The sequence below is a fragment of the Athene cunicularia genome, assembly GCF_003259725.1.
Source record: "Athene cunicularia isolate RWA chromosome 8 unlocalized genomic scaffold, athCun1 chr8_part1, whole genome shotgun sequence".
Lineage (NCBI taxonomy): Eukaryota > Metazoa > Chordata > Aves > Strigiformes > Strigidae > Athene > Athene cunicularia.
The window spans coordinates 23,409,678-23,431,978 of NW_020799109.1; the positions used below are offsets into that span (position 1 = coordinate 23,409,678).

Sequence of the window (22,301 nt, forward strand, 5' to 3'; positions counted from 1 at the left end):
TTAATGGCAGCTAACAGGGCTTTGTCTCTGATTTATCAAAACTACTTATATAGTTTTCATAAATATATATGGTAAGTACCTGGATAACAAATCTGTGAATCTTAGCTGATGCTAACTAAATGGAGAAAACGTAAAATGTTTCATTTTTAAAACAAGTTACAAAGAACTGAAATACTGGAAGGTTTTTACCATTGAGCCAAATGTAACGCATTATACAGTGGGCTTAAATCTAATGTCATTATGCCCTTAATTTCTTTAGAATCAAAATCAATTTTATTTCCTAAATTGAAATATCAAATATTTGTGGATTTGTCAATTAGCTGCAAAATTACCTTATATGGGCAACTACAGTTTCTAAATAAATCAAGGCGTTTTAAAGTTGAAAATCATTCACTTGACATGCTTACAGTGAAAAAGAATTTAACAACTTGAAGTGCTTTTTATTTCTACAAGGTCTTGATAAAGTCCTAGTAATCCTTTATTTCAGTGAGTACACACACTGGCAAGCATGGATATAGCATGGAAGCCACCAAGTAGACCCAGAGTAATAAACACTTCCTTTGCCTTACAACATAAATACTGAAATGGTAATTATTATCACACCTATAAGAAAACCAGCCTTGCAGTCACTGAGGCTTAAGCTTCAATTAACACCTTTAGAAACCCTAATGATATATGAGATAGATGGTTAAGTGAACCCTGAGGGTTGTCCTGTAGCCACTGTCAACCCAGACTGATAAGCAGCAAGCCTGCAAGCTTCAGCCCATTTTCCCAACCTTATTTTTTACTTGTTTTCATTGTGTTTTGCTGGCAGCATCACATTGATATGGTGAATCTCAGTGAACAGATGACTACTACTGTTATCTTCCCATCCTTCAAACAGTCCCCAGATGGAGGTTAGGAGGAAAATTCCTTCCTAGTTCAGATCTGCAGAGGTTTTTTTTCCCCACCCTGGAACCTGGTGTGTGATCTGTTTATTAGGATGATCAGGGAATGTTAATTTAATATTATTTAATGCCCTGCTATTGCACAGGCATTGGAGATACTCACTGCCTCTCTGTGGCACATTGGAATTGTGGCTTTTGAGCTTTTTTATGTCTTAAGTATTTGGCAGAGCTTGGGAAGTGTTCCACAGTCTGTGATACTCTGTTGGACAATGAGCCTGGATGATCTGTGGACCTCTGTAGGTTATATATCTGTGGTATCAATTGTGTACTGGGAAAGACAGAGGCTAGATTCAGTTACGGAGGATTACTGGATGTTTGGTATTCTGATTTGATCTACTGCTTTTGTAAAAGGGCCTGGCTTCAAGTTTTGTTTCCACTATCTACATTTCCTTAAACGGAACAATACGGGCCTGGTACTTCTTATGTATTTACATGACAGAGCACCAGGAAAGCTTTCACTGATACTGTGTCAGGTTCTTGTCCTTTGGAAAATATAACATCTATAACATTCAGCATCATAAGGCCATAGATTTCTTTCACAAACACTTGTTTAAATCGCTGTAATTCCATTATGCCCAACTAAGCTATTTTTAATGTACAAGAATTGGGCCCTCTGTTTCTAATGTAATTCCAAGTTTTTTGTCTTTCAAGGTTTTCTATAAGCATTCTTCAAGGAAATTTTACTTCCTGAATTCAATGTGTATCTCAGTTCTGTGACTGTTTACATAAACATTTTGTACATCTGATTAACATCAGAATTGCCAGCTTTTCAAATGGCCCTCACTGTGCTATAATTCTGCTCAGCCTTGCACAGTATTTTTGGCATTTCAGTTTTCAACTTCATTAATGGATGTTGCTAGCTAATTGACTCTATTATTATTGTGGAACTCTGTCTGCCAAAGGTAACTATTCTTCTTCAGCATGCCAAATGCTCAAAGTGCCATCTGTAATTTATAGTTAATAAACACTGAGACAACAGATGACAAATGTCTTCCTGGTAATTGTTTTACTGTTACAGTTTTTCCGTTGGATTTCTTTTTATATTTTACTTCTCAGTTCAGCTCCATTTTGTCATTTACAATATCGCTGAGGTTTAACTTAATGCTAGGGAACAATTGCCAAAGGTAGTCATCAAAGTAACTGATTCACAGACATATAAAGCCAGACTCCCAGCAGGTTGCCCAGATTCAGGAATCAATTTGTGTATCTTTTGCCTTCAATAGCAGCAGAGATCAGATGCTGCCAAAATATGTCTGTGGTCTCAGTTGACAGTGGAGTTACTCTGGGTCTACATGGGTCTACATACAAATAAGATACAGCCCTTCATTTAAAAGAAAAAAAAAAATAAACTGAAGAACAGGAGTGCCAAAAATGAGCTTTGCTAGCTGCTGTCTGGTCGTCTTTGTTCAGCTAGCTGAAAGCTGAATACGGATATTTTAATGATGTTAAAGAAAAGGGTTATGAATGAACAGCACAGTAAGTGTTGTGGGAGGAAATGAGTTACCCTAGTCATTCTTTAATTAGCTGAATACACATGGAAAATACACAGTGGGGAATGAGCCTCACTGCATTTTCCACCTGCCCACTGGGAGGTGAGAGAGATTAAAATGGCAGCGTAAAGCCAGTTCTGATAAGTTTTGCATTACATTGATACTCACCTCAAGCTTTTCATTGTGGAATATGTAAAAGGTTTATTAACAACAGTGATAAATACAATCTCATCAATTGAACAGCAGATATCCATATAAATTATTATACTGATCAAAACTATAAAGGAAGACTATCTTGAAAATAAGTAAAGTGCATTTATATAGCCCTGTAAAGACATTCAGCACTTCTGAAAATATTGAGTAATATAGATAAGCCTGTTTTAATAATGTGAAACATTTCACCCTGATGGCACATTGATATATCCATACTATACAGAGCTTTTCTAATGTTCATTAAATTGTCAAAAATGTTCTTACCAAAAGAGAATCTGTTACAATCACTTATCCTCAAAGACCGTGGTATCTTCTGCCTTTATATCTTTTCTGTTTACTTTTTCTCTTCACATCATAAAATGTCTCTTCCTGAAATGACATAGCAAACAAATAAATGGACCTATAATAGTTATATTCGTTACTCTGGATATCCTTAATAGACAGTCTTCCTTTACCTTTAGCACTGGAAATGCACCCTTTATTGGTATTGAATGAATTATCACCATATGTAGACCTGAATCCAGTGTGTATGTGTTGTCTTGTTTCTGCAGACTGTTATTGTAACCCTTTTGGTTCAGTCCATGATCGCTGTAATGACAGAGGATTTTGTGAGTGTAAGGAGGGAACATCAGGGCCTAAATGTGATAAATGTCTGCCGGGATATATCTGGCACAGCTTGGGCTGTCAACGTAAGTAACTCTGAGAGTCGCCCTTCTCCTGCAACTTTGCTGCCTCTGCGTCTGTATGCTATCACGTGCAGCTACTTAAGAGCAGAAAATGAACAAAAAGCTCAACGAGCTCTAAGAATGCCATACTGCCTGAATCTTTTCAGAGACTCCCAGATGAGAACAGTAAATGACTGTGCCATCCATTTGTTTCAATATGCTTTCAGTGTCCTCTCTCTTTCTCTTGCTAACTCCTGGAGGAGCTCCCATTGAAATATGTAAATCTGTGTGTCTTACCAAATGTGAAATAAGTTTTGTATACCAAAACATAAGCATATTAACTTCAAATTTAAAATTCCTTCTAAAAGACAAAAAGTGATTTCTCTGCATGTTCGTTTTTTTCTGTACTAAACATCAGCTTCTTGAGTAACTTAACTGTGCTTTCATACCTTAAAAATACATCCCTGGACAAGAAAACTGCAAAACACTGGCTCATTATCTGTTATAATTAGTGAAAACTAGACAAAACCTAAAGGTAAAAAAATAAAATGGAGGCATGTTTAACATCCTTAAAAATATGAGCTTCAATTTTGCGTAAATATTGGTAGAGCAGATGTTGTTTCAATGCTTAGTTGTATATTTAGCTTCTCTTCTGGTTAACAGGTCTTGTAAACAAGTGAGTGGAAATACCACATCAGTATATAGAGGATTAGGCTTTTATTGCAAATTTCTTTTGTAGTAAATTCTTAAGATTTATTCTTTATAACTGTTTTGATCATCTACTTCCAGAAACTGTGGAGAGTCCTCTCATGTTTTTCTTTCACCTTTTCTCCCTGCCTCTCTGCATTCTTATACACACACATTAAAGTCAGATTTCTACAAGAGCTTGTTTTTGATTTTAAGACTGAGAAACACAAGAGAGAATGTAATTACTGACACTGATTAACCAAATATTATAAAATATAGCCATATAGCCACAAAAATGCCCTAAATACTGTAAAATAAATGCAAATCTTTCATCATAAATTTTTTAAAAAAACAATAAAGCTAGAGATTACTGCTCTCTCTCCAAGTGGTGAGTACCTCTGAAGTAGAAAATCTGGGCTTGTGACAATTCAGGAAATATATATGGGAAAAAGCATATGAAGAGAAAGGAAGTCTGCATGGGCAAAGCAGTTAAATGTTACCAGAAAAATAGAACTTCTTCAGCTTCTGCCAGAAAGCTCCTGTTTATATTTGGCAGGTTATTTAAACCATACTTTTTACATGTGATTGTTAACTGTATTATCATTTTTTTGATGCTTGCACTTGAGTTTTGATTGAAAAAAATTATTGGGCACTTACAGTTGCAGCAGAAAGAAGGTGAAGTAGTGTTTCAGATCTCAGAGTTCTCTATTATTAATATTCTAAAAAATCAGATCCTAGGTATTTAAAAAAAAAAAAATAATCATAGGATCTCCCTCTGCTTTGCACCCCTTATGTAGAAGGAGGTTGTCACCACCCCTGTACCTTTCCCAAGGTACTAGCAAAATAAGCATTAGAATTTGTGAAGCATTGAGATATTATAGTGACAAGAACCACAGGAAAAAAAAAATAAAAAGGAAATCAATATGATTCTCTGAAGTAGAATTTGAATAAAATACAGTAAACACCATATCCGCACAGTGGGTCTAAAAAAAGATGCGAAGTAGCTGAGGTACTTTACAAGTCTGAAGGTCCATAGAGCAAATTTTACAGTCATATAATTAATATAACATATATACCAGCTTTTCAAACTAATTGCTTATTAATTGCAGTATTGCCTATCTTTTCAGGTTTGGACATTATAACCCCAATAATGTTCTTTTAATGAGCATTTTTTGAGCCCAACATATAATTAGTCTGATTTTAGCTGAATCAGAGTATTTGTAAAAGCTTTAGACAGTTTCTGGAAATGCAAGTTAGTGCCTTTATATTTGCTGACAAAACTAATTAAGTTTCCTTCACTGTTTTGTAATTTTCTGAACAAATCTCAGTCTGATTGTGTTAGACATTCTTCAAGTTGGACCAAATTGTCTGATCAAATTCAGAAGAAAAACAACTAGATGCAGTTGTCAGTTTTATGCAACAGACATCAAATCGCCATGTTTTACCAAGCACACACTGATTTAAATTTCATTTCAAGTCTTTTCATGGAGAAACAGAATTCCACTTCATCTAATTTTGTAGTGTGGTAACTTAGCTTTGTTTGTTATTTTCCCACTGAAATCTAAACAAATGACTGGGCCAGCAAGCAGACCCCAATACACAAGAAAAATAAGAACTCATTCCGCTGCCTTAGCAAAGCTCAAAAAGATTATTTGCCTGGACCTGTAGCATGTGGTTTTGGTCTGTTTCCCTGCGCTTGTGCTGTACAGAAATGTATATATGCAGAGATGGATACACACACACACTCAGCAAACCAGTTTGTTTAGTTTTTGTTATACGTACCCTATTGGCATTATTAAGAAAATCTATTCTTATGGAGCTTTGACACTAAAAATCATTGACCTAGGGCAACCAGAAGCTTGCCCTCTAAATAAATAAGTTAAATCTATACCATAGCTAGTTTAATTACTTGTATGATTGTATTAGTAAATGGAGTGTCTTCATTTTATGTATTAGTACTTCTATTTGGGAAAAACCAACGCTAAAGTCCTGTTGTGGTTTTTAAGTCTCGCAGTATAATATTTGATAAATTACTGTTCCGAGTCTACTTTGTACCATTCATGGGCAAGAGACACAGAAGCTGTTATTCTCAGAAATATTCATTTAGGTACCTCACTCTTACTGATTTCATCTAAAACCTCTGAGGATCTAGGCAGAGCATTCATCACTTGGCGTCTCTGTGCATACTGAGGTCAGATGCAATTTTAGACTTTGCCTCCCAGATAAAAAGCACCATGATAATGGCTGTTATCTTGTTGAATTCAGGATTTGTGCTGCATAGGCATAGCGGTCAGCAGGGTCTGGTTGGTACAGGAAGGTTTGCTGCCCTCAGAAAAAAAGGGACAATAGATGCAACTGTGCTTTGCACTACTTCTAAGCCCTCCCCCCAAACTGTCCATGCCACAGGCGTTGTGCGTGAGGCCACTGCTGGGGTCTAGCTCTCCACCTCCCTCCCAGGTACTGACAATGGTCTCCTCACCAGCATGCATACATAGAACAGAGCTCAAGGAATGAATTAGAAACAGAACAGTCTGGTCCTGAAACCCTTTTTGAATTCCAAAAACATGAGAAAATACATGGTTATATTTAATTTTATTGTTTTATAGAAATTAAACGTTTTCCTTTAAAAATTAACATAAACACAGAAGAAAAGCTCCAAGCCCAGCAAGAAATTTCACTAGCAACTATAGCTGTTTTGGGCCAGTCTTAAACTGAACAGAGTGCTTTGTGATAAGAGGAACCTGTAACAAAAGGTAGAAATATTTACACACAGAAGAACTATCTGTGTTTTAAAAAACTGTGTGTAATAGGAGACTGGGATGCAAGAGGAACAAACTGTGCTTCAGATGGCTCCAAATTTAAATCCAGAATAATTCTCCTTAAATTGGTCAAGAATCCCACTGCTTCAACTCAAGACGAAGTATGGCTTACAGATTCAAGACAAGCAAGGCAAGATTAGAAACAAAATAGCAGTGCTATCAGGCCTGATTCTTAGATGATGCAAAACACTAATTCCACTCACCTCAGGGGCGGCAAGGGCAGCATGCTGACAGTTTATATGTGTAATGCCATACGGATATCCTGGGTCTTTTAAACCTGAAACAAGACAATGGGAATGTGTGGATTAATGTATTAATTCCAAAATACATGACCCACAGAATAGCCATACAAATACATAGAGAATTGTTCACCAAAGTATGGATATCATGGAATAGTATTATTTTTTAATGACATACTGGATTTGAAGGAGAAAAAGAAGGTTGATATCTCTCTGGTGAGAGGATATTTTAGTCAGAATAAACATGTCAGAACACAAACACTGAATTTAATAAAAATTATGAAGTGAAGAAACTTTCCTCTATGAAGAACACAGAGAAGAAGATGAAAACAGAGGATGCCTTCTCTATATAGTTATTACACAGACCTACGTACTTACCTTAGCATGCCTAGGTTGGGGATCAAGTCTCAAGCTGATTTTAGTAGTGCTGCCTACAAAGCGTATGGAATATTGTGGAAATGGAAGAATGTGCTGAAGGAATAGACTACAGGAGCATTGGTGAGAGCTCAAGGGCATTATCTCAGCATCTCTGTGCTTGAAGGCAGGCTTCTATTAACAGAATGGGGATTATGAATTAGGTATCACCTGTGTGGGGACAAACCAGAGAAAATAACAGGTCATAAATCAACCAGAGAATGGGGCATAGAAGAGGGGGCTAGTTAGCATAGTTAACATCTTATTAAGAGGCACCAGGCTCTTAACAGACTGCAGCTCTTCAGATTTACTCTGCTAACCTGGTGATCAGACTTGCTTTCTCTAAAGTGAAAAGAAATGGTTCAGTAGCAACATTTATACAGCTGACCTTTAATAGAACATTTTTTCCCCAGCAAGGTGAAGGATTGGATTGGAGCAAAGAGGTTGTTTTCCTCTTGATCTTGCCCAGATGTCAGCTTCAAAGCTGCTATTCCATGGCTGTCTAAACTGCTCTAATTGCAAGTGCTGCAATACCTCTTCTCCCAGTTCCCAGCTATTTAGTCCCATACCCCTGGCAATCTCTCAGGCACTTGTTTGACCTTTCATTGAACCATTTCAGATCCAACTCAGCAGGACACTAACCAAAGAATAGTTTTCTGTTGTGTTAGTTCTGTGATATGAATCAGCAACGGGTTGAGCAAGCAGGAGCACCCTGGGAGAGTATTAACCCACTCAGCTGGGGAGTGATGGAGCCCTGGCAGCCAGCAGTTAGGCTGGACTGGACTGCCATGTAACTGTAGCACATCTGTGGGATTAGTGTTCTCCTCTTTCCATTGTTAGATCATTCATGTTATAGTCTAGCAAGTTGCTGGTATCTTTACCAGACAAAGCAACATAATTTCAGGTGGATGAGCAGGTGGATAATTAGGAAAACTTCCTAAAAACTTCTTCCTAAAAAAAAAAAAAAAGTTCTATACTCTCCTAAAAATAGTTTAAAAACCACTAACCTACAGAAAGACAAACAACTCTTAAATTTCTCTTGTACTGAAGCAGAATCATAACTTTTTACAGTGAAATAAGGATTCTGCATGCAGAGCAAAAATGAACAGTGGTGACAGACATGAGCAGAGTTCATTTCAAAACAGCCCAATTTAAAAATTGAATACAATTTCTAGGATTTGCAATATTTTTGGTGTTGTATCATGGGAGAGTTCTGAACAACTAAATATTAGGAAATTCATGAAAATTTAATCAAGTAACATTATTTGTTTTCTTTAGTCAGATGATTTTTAAATGGTTAATATTTGATAGCACAATGATAAATATTTTAATATAGTATATTGCAGTCAGTTAGGAATAGATCAAAAAGATACAAAGTAAGCTCCACTAGATAAACTTTTATTAGGTACATGAAATAGAACATAAAGCTTGATAGCAATTACCATTTAATCTATTCACATTTGGAAATGTATTGAAGAGGAAACTTATAACTCAGCTGTTATGAATTATTAAATGTTCATTTAACAGTGATGAGCAGGACTGCTTTTCCTCTGAAAAATCTGTCATGCTTTCCTTTTAAGCCTGCTCAGTGGCCATAACTTCTATGTAATTTGCCTGCTCACTGTCCTTTTATGAGGACAGAAATAAAGAGATCAATAGCACCACAGACACACCCAGATAGGATGTTTTTATAAAGGGGCCTTAAAAGGATCATTGAGGAGTAAGTAAAGTAATCTCCATCCCACTTAATTGTAGATAAAAACTACTGACCTGAGGCAATTAAAGACAGTCAGCACTTCCTATCTTGACACTGATGAAACTGATGGCATTGCTGACACCAGCACATGCTTATTATTAAGACTTCAGTCGTTACTGTTTTAACTTCTTTTCCACATGGGCAAATACAGCTCCCCCAAGAGATCTTTCTGTTCACAATGATGACAATATGAAAATCAAAGTTTAGTTTAGAAGGAGCTGATAGGTTTTAACTTGCAAGGTTAACCGCCTCCCCTAACAGAAGCTAAACTCTGCCAGTGTTATTAAAAGTGAAAATCTGCCTTTTAATATTATGCATTAATAAATGGATGCCACGGATGTAAGTATACCAAGATTCAGTCTACCAGTAAACTTAATTTTAAAAGACTAGCTTCCACCTGTAATGGATTTCAGAGTTATTCTAGGTACAGGAGCACACCTGATGTTAAGGTACGTTTATGCCCTGAATTTGAACATGCTGAAAGGAAGTAATCTAAAGCAATCAGCTTTTCTTACTTCAAGTTTGTATTTCTACATAGCTGAGTATTGTAGTATCTAACAGCTAATGAACTCAAGGCTTTTAAATCACATATTCCTACTATTTGAGGTACTTTCCAAAAGTGTTTAGATGTCTTCACTCATTGACAGTGTTTCTTACGAGTAATCTGTAGAGGTGACTGAAGTTTTTAAGGAAATTTAGGTAACTAAAGGAGCTACTGTTTAGTATCAATAGGTTGAGTACTTCAGCAATGAATTTTGAAAAATAATCAAGACCTTTCAAGATTTGAACTCTTAAGTAAAACACTTAACAGAATTGTGCCCTTTTACATTTCCCAATTCCTTATTGTTTTCTGACCATCTTACCTAGCCCATTTTAGAGCTGGTCTTCAAAACCTTTCACTCCTGTGAGTTGTGTTTATCTTCATGCTTGCATGCTTATAGATGGAAGAACATCTTACAGTAGAAAATGAGAAGGCCTATACTGAGTTAGACCAGGGGTCAATTTACCCCAGGATCCTCTAATTTGACAGTAGTTGGTTGAGTTGTATTTCGTTCAGCATTGGCATCCAAACTCTAGGAAGGTACAGTTTACAGATTTTCTTAGCTAAAGAGTTCATGAGAGTATCTTCATATTGAGTTGGTCTCAATGAGCCTTCCATCCACTAATTTGCCTAATCACTTCTTGAGACATTCATACTTTTGTTATCCAAACGTCCTGGGCACAAGTTCACGATTACGCAAAGTGTAATAATAATAATTCCATTGTTTTAACTGGCTGGCTGAAAATTTCATTCAGTAATTCCTTGTACTTGGAAGGAAGAGGTAATAAGAATACGTGACTAATCATTTCCAATTCAGCTGTTCCATAACTTTTGTGAGTTTATAGATGTCTTTTATTTTCCTTCAATCTATCTTCTCTTTCTTATGCTGAAGAAACCTAATCTATTTAATCTCTCCTTTTACAGGAACTGCTTGTATCACTCTTCATTCTACCTTTTTGGGTAGTACTATATACCTTTTCAATATTCAGGACTTCATGCAGCGTTCAAGAGCATCATGAAGTTATATGGTGACGTTGTGGTGTTTTCCATTTCATCCTTCTTTTTCCTGTCCTAAAAATTTCAATAATCTGTTTGCCTTTTTGACTGATGAAGAGCATTAAGTCAACATCTGCAATAAAATACCTGAACTACTCTTAAGGTCCCTTTTCTAAATGGTAAAAGCCAAGTAGCTATGCAGGTGCATTACTCCTGAACACTGAATTTCATCTACCATTTTATTGTGCTGTCATACAGCACCTTAGAAATTCTTCTGCAGGTCTTTAAACCCACAATACTTGTGTAATATGAGCAAACTTTATTACATTACTCTTCACTCACTTTTCTAGCACAATTCTGCATGTGGAAGTCTTGACACAGTTCTTGCAGGACTGAGTAGTGGTCTTGAACATTTATTCTTACCTTGTTTCTTATTACTAATCCATGATTACTCCATGAAAACAAACCAAAACAAAATTCAAAACAACTCTCATACCAGTTTCTTTAAAAACACTTGCTAAGGTAACCTGTGAAATACTTTTTGGAGATTCGGCTAGAGTATTAACTTGATCATTTGCAGCTGTATATTTACTGATTCCTTAAAAAATCACCTACTAGGTTTATACACCATTATTTCCCTCTACAAGAAGTTCACTCTCCTGTGCTCGTCATGCTCATTCATCCATCTTCTACTTCTATTCTTTATTACAATTTCCATCAACTTGCTTACTGCAGAATTTTTACTTGCTGGTCCTTAATTCCTCTCAATCTCCTTGGAGCTCTTTATAAAAATCATATCTGCCAAGGTCCCTTCTTAGAGTTAATCAAGCCAGTCTTGGCAATTAAATTAGTAAAATCACAGGTAACAGTCAGAAACTTGCTTCTGCATTTTTTCAAAATTCTTGGATCAATGTTATTTGCTTCTGGTGATCTGATGCAACAGACTATCTTCCATTTTTTAAGAATGGTTTGTGTAAACTTTGAGACACACCTCCAGCGCAAGCCACCATCAACATAGGCAGTAGCCTGGTAACCAAACTCCTAAAGCTCTTCCATAGTTAATACCTTGTAGATTTTTTCCCTTCCCTACCTTACACACCATTCATTTGCCCTGGAGACTTCCTAGAAAGTTTCTGTTTCTGATGTATTTAGAAAAAAAAAATTGATTACTAATTCTTATTATTTTACATTGCTCAATCATTTCAGGTCTTCCTTGCAAAAGTACCATGATGTTCTATAAAATATCAACAGTATTGTTCTTTAAATTTCTTTCAACCCTGCACAATGTTGAGATATGATTTTGTTGATTATGAACTGTTCTTCTCTCACATTGGACTACAGTCAATAGTAAAATCATTAAAAGAGACTTTTCATGGAAGCTGGGTCAAGCCCAGTATAATCATCTTGGCTTCTAAAGAGAATAATTAAATCGTTAATAAAACTTTTACCTATAATCATCAGGTGAAAAGAGAAAGATGTGACAGTGCTAAAGTTTAAAGATTTCTACAGAGAAAGGAAAAGAGAGTTTGATGGTAATTCAGTTGTTGGTAATTAATGTCTGTAGATTACTTATAATTGAAATCAACTTGAAATAATTATATTAAAGAGACTGTATTTATTAACATCACTGATTTCAATGTACAGCTGGGGTCCACAATGATTAAAGCATTATGCCCAAAACTATTTTGTATTTTTACAATAACAGGTTGGACAAGTACTTCTTTATGTGCTCGCTCTTTCTTTCCAATTACTCCCTGTCTTTTTGTTCAGATGGAAGTGGAAAACCATGTAATAACAACTGCACTGATGCCACTAGCTAAATCTGGAGACAATATTTTGATTTGTACTTCTGTTTGTAGATCAGTTTACCCATTTCATTCCCTTTCTAGTGACTAAGTGGAGTAATTTTCCAAATCTTTCACACTTTTCAGACATTTATGAAACCCTGTGTATTTTCCAGATGTACAAAGAATAAAGCATAGCAGAATCTGTCTGTGGATAAACCAAAATACTGCCCCAGCTTATGGAGCCAGTGGCAGAGCTGTGTATTGAGTATCTCTGAACAGCAAAACAGAGACCTTTATCTTGCTACGACACCTATGTGCTAGCTCCTGTTCTTTATTTCCTGCTAAAATTTGAAGGCTTTTCCAATGGACCAAAGAATCTATTCTTGCACTTCAGAACTGTTAAATTATAAGGAGCTCAGCCATAATCTCTTTGGAGAAGGAATTTTCACTTGAATTGTTATTTAGGTTAGTCTTAAGAAATAGCACCAAGCAGCTGTAGGTCAGGGATACACAAGGGCTACAATCCAAAGAACTACCAGCTTTGTTACCCACACTAACCAATGCCCATATATGCTGACAGGTGCAGGAGGAGCCAACACCTCCAGTACCCTCAGCATAGAAATAGCTGTCCAGAGAAGACAATTCAGCAGGGTGGTGTTAATAAGATGCTGCATCACTGAGCTCTTAATGTTACACATACTTTAAATGGGAAATTAACTTTCCTTTTAAGCCAGAAGATCCTTGAAATAGGACTCTTACTTTGAAGAGATTAGAATTTCATTTCCAAGGAGAGTAAAGAGAGTTTCACCACATGTAGCTCATTCTTTAAAGAGCTGAAGCTGCAGTTTGAGACTGTGAGCACTGACTAGCATCCAAGGAGAACAAGCTATTCTCACAAGGTTCAGAAACCTGACTTACTTCCTCCTGATTTCAAGAACAGGAGAATCCCACAGTGAGATTTAAACTGGAGCCATTAGTGCAAGGAAATTCATATTAAGGGCAAACATAACATCCTTAAATCAGCCCCATTATGTTGACATTATGCAGCAAAGTGCAGCTCTCCACAAGGAGGCTTCAGTTCTCAGGAAAAGCATCCTATTCCACATATCTTTATAGACAGATTACAATAGTGTATTACAACACAAATGTCTCAAAAGTTGAGTTAAATGTTTTGAAATCCATCAAATTACATATGCATACATGTCATTTGGTACACAACGGGGAAGAAACATAAAAGGCTGCATGTACACAGCATATCTTCTGCAAAGGTTTGAAAATTTGGGTCAAGATTTGCACCACCTATCAAAATAAAGTCATATACTGCTATAATTTTTCTTCAGCGACTTGAGAGCTTTGCTAGTTCATGCAAAACCATTACTGATTTAAAACACAACTGAAAAGATGCTTAAAGAAGTGTACTCCAATTATATCTTCTCTTTTATTCAGTGGCAACCTGACAACTTAGCGATGATGCTGCAGCCCACACTGCTCTGCACCATTAGAAGACCTTGACTGTTTTGCAAATACAAAACATTGAGCCAGCTAAAATGTGTTGAGCACCTCCCTCACCTCCTCCCACCCATCCTGGCTCTGGCCCAAACCTCTCTGTTCCAGTTCCAACCACTTTCTTTTAGCACTCATCTTTCTCTTTTAGCTTAACAGCTACTCATTCTGTATCTTTCTTGCAGTCTTCAGAAAGCCATCATCCCACTCAGATCTGCCATGTTACCACTTAAGAAATGCTGTCTCACACCGGCAGCATAAAACCTTTGCATTGCACACGCCTCTCATGCTCTCACTCCACTGGGCCTGTGTTTCAAACCTGATCCGGAACCACGTTGGAGTCTCTGCTGCCCAAGATGGCACACGTCTGTGCAGAGGTGGGCCTTATGTGCTGGCTGGCCATGCTTGCCATGTGGCTTCATGGAGCAGGAGGAGGCTTGGTGTTTCACCTTAGTGTTTGAGCCCTCACAAGGGTCCCAGCATAGACCAGTCCTACAAAAAAATAATTCTACCTGGAATTACAGCCTTTTCTCATCCTCCAATATCATGTGCACCCATCAGCCAGCACTCTACACAGGCATGCAGCAAACAGCGGCTCCCATCATAGGAGACAAAAAGGAATACACACAGAGCTGCAGTCTGAGAAGCCAGATTTCCATTGTCATCACTGCCAAGGCTGCTAAGAGAAGGACAAGCATGTGATAGGGGTTGTGGGGGTTCAGGATTTGGAAGGTAAAGGTATGCAAGGGAAGATGTTTGGGGCAGAGGACAGGACTGGACCCAAAAAATAAATACAGCTTCATCATCCAAATTCTATTTAGCAGAAATCTGTTTCCATTTTCTTTGAAAGTTCTACAAAGAAATATACTCAGACATTATGGTTTAAAATATACTCAGACATTATGTTTTAAAAGAATATACAACATTTTAGAAGTACGTTTCCATAAAAAATGAGCATTTCTTGTATGACCTTCCTTCTCTAAACCAAAGGTAAGTATATGAATGGGTAACAATGTTACATGCACAGCTTCTGAGGAGCATGAGAAAATGACCAAGGTCTTGGTGTTTCAGTCTTGAGAGCAGAAGACTTTTTGAGTAACAATTCTTTTTCTTCATCGTGAAGTTTAAGGGTATTTATACACTTTATCTTTAGAAATATATAACACATTGATTATTGAGTAATTTACTTTGTCTAGATTAATAAAAATATCTTTGTTTTTTCAACTCTGGCATGACCACAATCTAAAAATAGGATAAAATAATTTTAAATAAAGCTAGTACTTTGAAGTTAAAGCATATTTTGCAGTTATCTATTCCTTGAGGATCTTAGGTTATTTCGGTCTTCACGAACAATTAAAATTTAACACCTTTGTGCATCAGGATTGATAAACATAAATAAATATGTTAATCAGCATGTCAAAAGTAATGCAAGAACCATATAAAGCAGAGAGGGAAGCTTCTTATTCATGAGAGTCTTAACTCTGGGCTTTTTAATATCTTGAATTATTTTAACATTTTGTCATATATCAACATCCATGTTTAGAGGCATTATCTTTAGTTCATGTCTTTGTAGAAAGAACTTTTCAGACATTAACCCAAACAAGCAGGGCTCTCTTTCTAAGTCTCAGACACATCTGTTGTTATTCAGACGTTTTCTACATTGTAGCAAAATTGTCTAGTTGATAAAATGAGAGTAGTGAAATCCTGTTACTATTGCAGTAACTTAGGAGTAGTAGCCTGCATAATATTATTTCGAAAAATATTTAGGTTGGCTGTATGCAGTCTTCATCTGTACTGGTCAATGTGTGATAATGAATTAGGAATTCTAACTGCGTCGTTATCAATACATCCCTTTTGAAAAGATAAATAAATAATCAGAGCCTTGGAAATTTTGTTAAGAGGCAAAATAATTAGAGTTATTTTGTGTTTTGATGTGAGCATCTTTTGGACATTTTTGCTGAGTGATGTCATAAGTCAGTTTTAAAAGTGTTTCCAGCTAAAATACTGGCTAAGCCTATCACACTGGTTACACCTGCATAGCACATTGCAGAAAAACTAGTGTGCCTGAAGAGGATTGTGTTAGAAAGCAAGCATCTCTTATCTATGTTTTCCCATCTAATGGCTGCTCTGTCATGAAGATAAATGCACAATGATACCAACAGTAAGTCTGTGTGTAGCAATAAATATTGTTGATGAAAACTATCCTGAAGCAGCTAATAGCTTTAATTATTTGATACATGAATTTATTAGTTCTCATTTTTGCTGAGTGCTACACGCCAGCTGTTTGAGTCATCTTATTGATAATCTGATGAAAAGAGTAGGAAAGTAAAACATTACACCAATTAAAATCCCACTTACAGGAGAGGATATCATCATCCAGTATATCTCAGAGAGGAATTATGGTATAAGAATATGCCTGTTGAGTGTCATTTTTAAATTTTACTGTAATAATTGTAAATAGAAAATAAAAGATAATATTTTTAAATGCCAAGATAAAGCAGAAGGGATAAAAACCATTTGTGAATCTTTATCATGTTCCTGATATATGAATATGAAGCTGCTAAATTTCTGACTAGTGAAATTAGAAGGAGGTACATACATAACATTGGTATTTCTAATTGTCAGAATATTTAAACATCTTATGCAATTGCATATGACACTTAAGTGGAAAACATTGCATATTCCTTTTTTAAACTTCATAGTTTATAAGCCTTTTTATAGCTGAGAGTCTCCAAACTCCCTTGGAAACAGTAATCAACTCTGCTATTTCATTTATCTAATAAACAGCGCAATCTAGGAAATAGAACTGGAATTCAGAAGACCTGCGTTCATTCCCTTCTTTTCTTAGCATAGGCAAATCATTTGATTTTCCTTGGCACCACTTCTCCATTGTTCACTGACAATAACAACTCTAATTCTGAAGAGCTTTGAGAGACCTACGGGGCAGTGTTTTTATCCCAATTCTAGAGCTAGCTCAACAAAAGCACTCTGAAGCATTTCATCCACATTCAAAACAATAAATCAATGTAGATTCAGAAATAAGATCTCCTGCTTCCCAGCATTGTTGCTTTAACTATATTATATATATATATATATATATATATATATATCCCTCACATCTCATACGTTTTGTAGGAACCATATAAATGTTGTACCTTTACCTTTCATTGTAACAAATGTTCACATAAACTCTGAATTTTCATCTCCTAAGAGATTCTACACTATATATTTTGCACATTAGTGTTTTGGTCCCCTGTAGTAGAATATTATCCTGGTATCTTAAAGCTCTCTGTTTTGAAAAATGCACACAAGAGGAATATGTAATGACATATAAATATAAACTTGGCTTTACCCTTACTTGTGGTCACTATAATATAGCTGATTATAATCACACTTATGTGTGTCTCCCTTTTTTTTGTTACAGAGCTACTCCATTTTAATATTTTTAATATTTATTATAGTGTAATTAAAGATTGCTGATGTTTCCATTACAAATGCTATTTTATGTTGTTTCGAAGTTGATCAAAACATTTATTTCCATTAGATTTCATTACTAATTTTTCAAAATGCCCCATGCAGTTGGCTTTAAGTCAAAGCAGTGAGAAGAAAGTTTGCAACATTCAAATTATTTTAGATCACAAATAACATTAGAATAGCAGTGTTCAAAATTTAACTTGACATGAATATAACATCTTCTGTGTAAAGAATAAACTGTCATCTTTAAAACACTACCCATTACAATGCAAAATTATTACTTTGAATTCAAATAATTTTTCTGTATAATATTTGCTATACACAGCAAGTATTGTAAAATAAAATTTGCAGAACCTGCAGTGAGAACCTCTGAGTGATACTAAGCTGGTTATTAATAATTTAGCTCTTTCTTAACACCAAAACCAGGACATACGTTATTAAGCTACAACAACTATGTTGTTTTGGGCAATAAAAACTTTAAATAACTCATTAGTCTCCTCTTCTTTACCAAACACATCATGAACACTTTTGCTCAAATTGCCAGAGTACACACACATATACAAATATATCATATATCTGGGGAGAAAAAAATTAGGAAAGAATGATTTATTTTAAATACTGTCATTAAATAACATAAGATTACAATTAATCTTACAGTTCTCACTCAGCAGCTCTCTGAAATCATTTAAAGTTTTGTGGATGAAGCACTTCAGGACCCAGCACCATGCAGATGTTTTGAGGAATACCAATACAGCCAGTATTTTTCCTCAGATTAATACTACTGTGGAATTATTAATAGAAGCCATCAACATATTCTCTCACTCGCTCCCCTTCCCTAAAAAAGTTTAGGAAAATAATTGTTAGAGTATCATTAGGAAATCTTTTCAGTTGTGATTATCTTCTCTGGTTTTGCTGCCAAATAAAGTAGTAAGTGTGTGGCACTATTTTGTGGGTTTTAAAAGTGTTCAATGCAGCATTCATTGGGAAGAATGTCAGGAAGAAAAGCTTTTGTCTTTGTAGAGGAAGAGAAATTATTTGCATTCTTTTGTGTCTGAAACATTATTGCAAGTCAAACACCCTAGCAGCTAAGGATGTGGGAACATTCAGCTTCTTATATAATTTATAGTCATGTGTCTGAATTGCTGACCTGGGCATACACCTGCTTTGGTTTGCTCTCCCAGCTTTCTTCTGCCTTTCTGTGCTCTATAAAAGCAGTACTTGTTGCAGGTCTGTTTAATAGTTTTGGGAACGTGCAAGAAAATCCTATTGTCATGCATGAAGCTGAAAATGCTGCTGTTCAGGCAGAGCTTTCTGGGTAGGACTGAACTGCCTGACCATAGGTGTCCAGTGTCAGTGCTAAGGAGCAATGGCAGTTGGTGGTTCCAGAGGAGACAGCAAGCCAGGAGCAGGAGGGGACTGGTGGGGGAAGGGGAATGGGGGTGGCAGGGCAGGGAGCTCCCCAGCTCGGGCTCCCTCCTGCAGCACCCAAGCCAGGCGAGCGGAGCAGCTCCAGGGGCTCAGTGGGGGCCTGCAGGCTGCCAGACAAGCCGCCAGTGGCGAAGCAGGTCTGGGCCACACCAGGAGCTCAGAGGAGCGAGGCCAGGATGGGCTGAGCCCACCAGGTCGCTCAGGCAAGGGCCCGCATTCAAATACACTCCCAGGCTGGTGGGCAGAGGGTGCTTGGGCGGAGGACTCAGATGAGACTTTTCACAGCCCTTGCTCACAGTTTAGGGGGTTCCACAAGAGCCACATCCAGCGCTGCACAGCTGCACCAGACCAGAGCAGACGTGGAACGCGGGCGGGGGAGCCGTGCGCCCGGCGGAGAGCCTGCGGGCAGGAGGGCTGCAGCCTGCCCACAGCACCCACCGCCCGCAGCACTCCCAGGGCCCAGGAGCTGCCCAGGACACGCAGGCAGCTCCCGGCAGGCTTCCTGCCACTGCTCCCACAAGCCTAAATCTCTCCCAGCTCTTACAACACACCTGCCAGCTCCATAAACGTCTGAAATGCCCTCTGGCACCTCTAATGGCAGTAACTGCTTGTATTTAGGGAACCAAATCTCACCCTCCAACTGTTCGGGGCCTTCTGATGACCACTCCATCTTCTCTATCTGAGAAGTTTTTGTGCTTAGCCAGTTGTTATTGATAGTGGTTACATCTAAACCCTGACCTTGCTGTTGGCACTAGACAAAAAAAAAAAAAAAAAATCCTGTAGTTTCAAATTGCTTCTCTTCCTAATTAAGGGAAGAGAAGACAGATCATGTAAGAATGTTCATTTATCTCCAGGAAGATAGAAATAATGGCACTGCAGCTTACAGCTTTGTAAGTGGTATATGAATGATAGAGGTATGTGGTCCCTTTCGAGCAACTAAAGCAATGATGTAGTTTATTGCTTTCCTGAGATTATCCTAAAATATGAGAAGGGTCATACCAATTCAGTGGTTCTCCTCCATAAGCAAAGCAATAAAAAGAATGGGAAAAATTTTTTCCCCACTTTGGGAATCATCCTCTTTTGGCGAAGTGTAAAATTAGAACCATCAAAATCAGAATACTGAAAGGTTAATCAATCATTTCCTGAAACCGAGGAAGATCAGAAGGTATTATCTCCACCATAATTCTCAGATAACTAAATGTGGATTTGTTTTCAGCCATCTTAACAAGCAATATTGTGTTGTTTCTGCCAAAGCTACTGTGGCTTCTCTATCATGCAAAAATATCCATTCCAAAACTCAGTTCTCCCCCTTGTCCTTTTGACAGACTTGATGTATTTGTTTTCATTAACTTTTATTAATTAAATCCAAGGATTTTAGATTAAGAATAGAGATGGAAAATGAGAAAGCACAGACACAACCTGTGAAATAGAGTAACTTTCTACCTCTGCTATCCTTAGACCATAGTTAAAATAAAATTTGCTCTGTAGAGGATTTTGCACTTTCGGTAGTGAAATGTAATCAACTAAGCTTACCCATGTGGATGCTATGATAAATTGGTAGCTATTTACAGGAGAGAGGAATCACCATCCATCCTGTGGCTGTGCGTTGGGGAGAGCTCTGAATAGTAGCTGCATCTTCTTGTAGAAACTCTGAAGACTTTTCCTGCAATTTGATTAGAACCCACTTAGCTCTGAAGTGAGATTTGTGCAGAAAGAACAGACATTACATGCAGGCAAACAATCTAAAAATTCTACCAGAAATTTTCAGCAAACACAGTACATCCATTACCCACCTATTCATTTACTCTCTGATAACTTAATAGAACTGGTTTGATAAAAAATCAAGTGTCATTTCAGTTGTGCCTCTAACAAGCATTTCTAAGACAAGTCAAGATTGAGATGTCTGCCTTTAGAAACTGCTCTCACTTGGTCAATGTTTATTTCCTTGTATTGATGGCAATATAATTAATCACAGCATTGTTTCAACTTTGCACCAGAGATCTTTGTATTAATGTTTGTCATTTTATGACCATAATTTTGACACAGTAGGATACGGTTTAGGCTTGTACTTGTCGACACTGATTTATTTTGTCTTAACTTCAGAATGTGCCTTGGTAAATAAGCACAAACCATGGGGGTTTTTTTCAGGTTATCAAAGCAAAGCATCTACCTTGTCTTGATTTGACAGTATCCTGAGATAGTTTTACTGATCCCACTACAGCAACTGTTGAATTAGTGTCACTTCAAAAAACCAAAATATTATGAATATCTTGTTTAAAAGAGCAATAACTGCCTTTCATAACAAGTATGTCTGTGGTTTAAAACCACTAAAGAAGTCTGATCAACACTGACACACATATTCATGGTAGCAAAACATTTAAAAAACATTTGGCAGTACTTGTAACTGATAACAGTAAAATAAATTCTAACAATAATCTAACAGTAGAACTAATTGGAAGGCAAGGGGACAAATCTAAGTGACAAAACCTCCAAGTCAATTATTAGCTACTGGTTATTCAAATTGATAAGATACTTAAATTCTAAAAAATTGAGGGTTTGTCACATGCTGTGCCACACTAATTGTAACAGCAGTAGTTGTAACCTTTTAGAAGAAGCCTAACTACTTACAAGTTTTCCCCAAACCCTTATATCCTCTTTCCTAGTATTTACTTTATAGGGGTGAAATCTCATGAGTCACTAGAGCTCCACATAAAGATCTTTAACACGTTACAAGTATATATTGTGTTTTTAGGACTGTTTCCAAATAATGGAAATAATTTGTTGTTGCTAACTCTGGCAATTTGAAAATATTTTGATTGTGGTCACTTATGTTCTGATACAACTGAAAACAATTTTAAACCTTTACATTTGAATGAGACTAAGTGTTTTGCATTCCACAGTTCCATTAATATCTATCTGACAGATTGTGAGAAAAACATTACTAATACCTTCATAACTGCAGAGGTTTTCTTGTGCATGTTTGCTCTTTGTATTTGTAGATGTCCATATTCTTACTAGGCATACACACAAGCTTCCTTGTTTGTTGAATTTTCTTTAGTATTCTGTGATTGCTTTTGCCATTCATTGAATAAAGTATTGCGTTCTTAGAGAATAATATATGTTAGTTACAGGATCTTTATAGTATTCATAGGAATTAATTCTGTATTTGACAAGAAATCACTTGTGCTTGGCCTCAATTTACTGAACTTATTTCTGTACTGAGATGAAACCTCCTAATTTTTTCATGGCATTTCAATGTGCTGCTCACAGTTGTCTATATATATAGACAACCACTGCATATATTGAAGCTACCTATGAACATCATTACTGAAAACATGGGTT

At 36.7% G+C, this 22,301-nt stretch overlaps 1 protein-coding gene across 12 annotated transcripts in view; it reads left to right on the forward strand.

Moving 5' to 3' along the window:
• Positions 1–22,301, forward strand: part of NTNG1 (netrin G1) — a 167,508-nt gene that overhangs the window by 138,605 nt on the left and 6,602 nt on the right. For 8 of the 12 annotated variants that reach the window (XM_026854162.1, XM_026854160.1, XM_026854157.1 and 5 more), the window contains one exon: positions 3,202–3,339. The exons of the other annotated variants lie outside the window; for them this stretch is intronic. In XM_026854162.1, the coding sequence (XP_026709963.1) occupies positions 3,202–3,339 (138 nt within the window). The remainder of the gene's footprint in view (positions 1–3,201; positions 3,340–22,301) is intronic. 12 annotated transcript variants of the gene reach the window in all.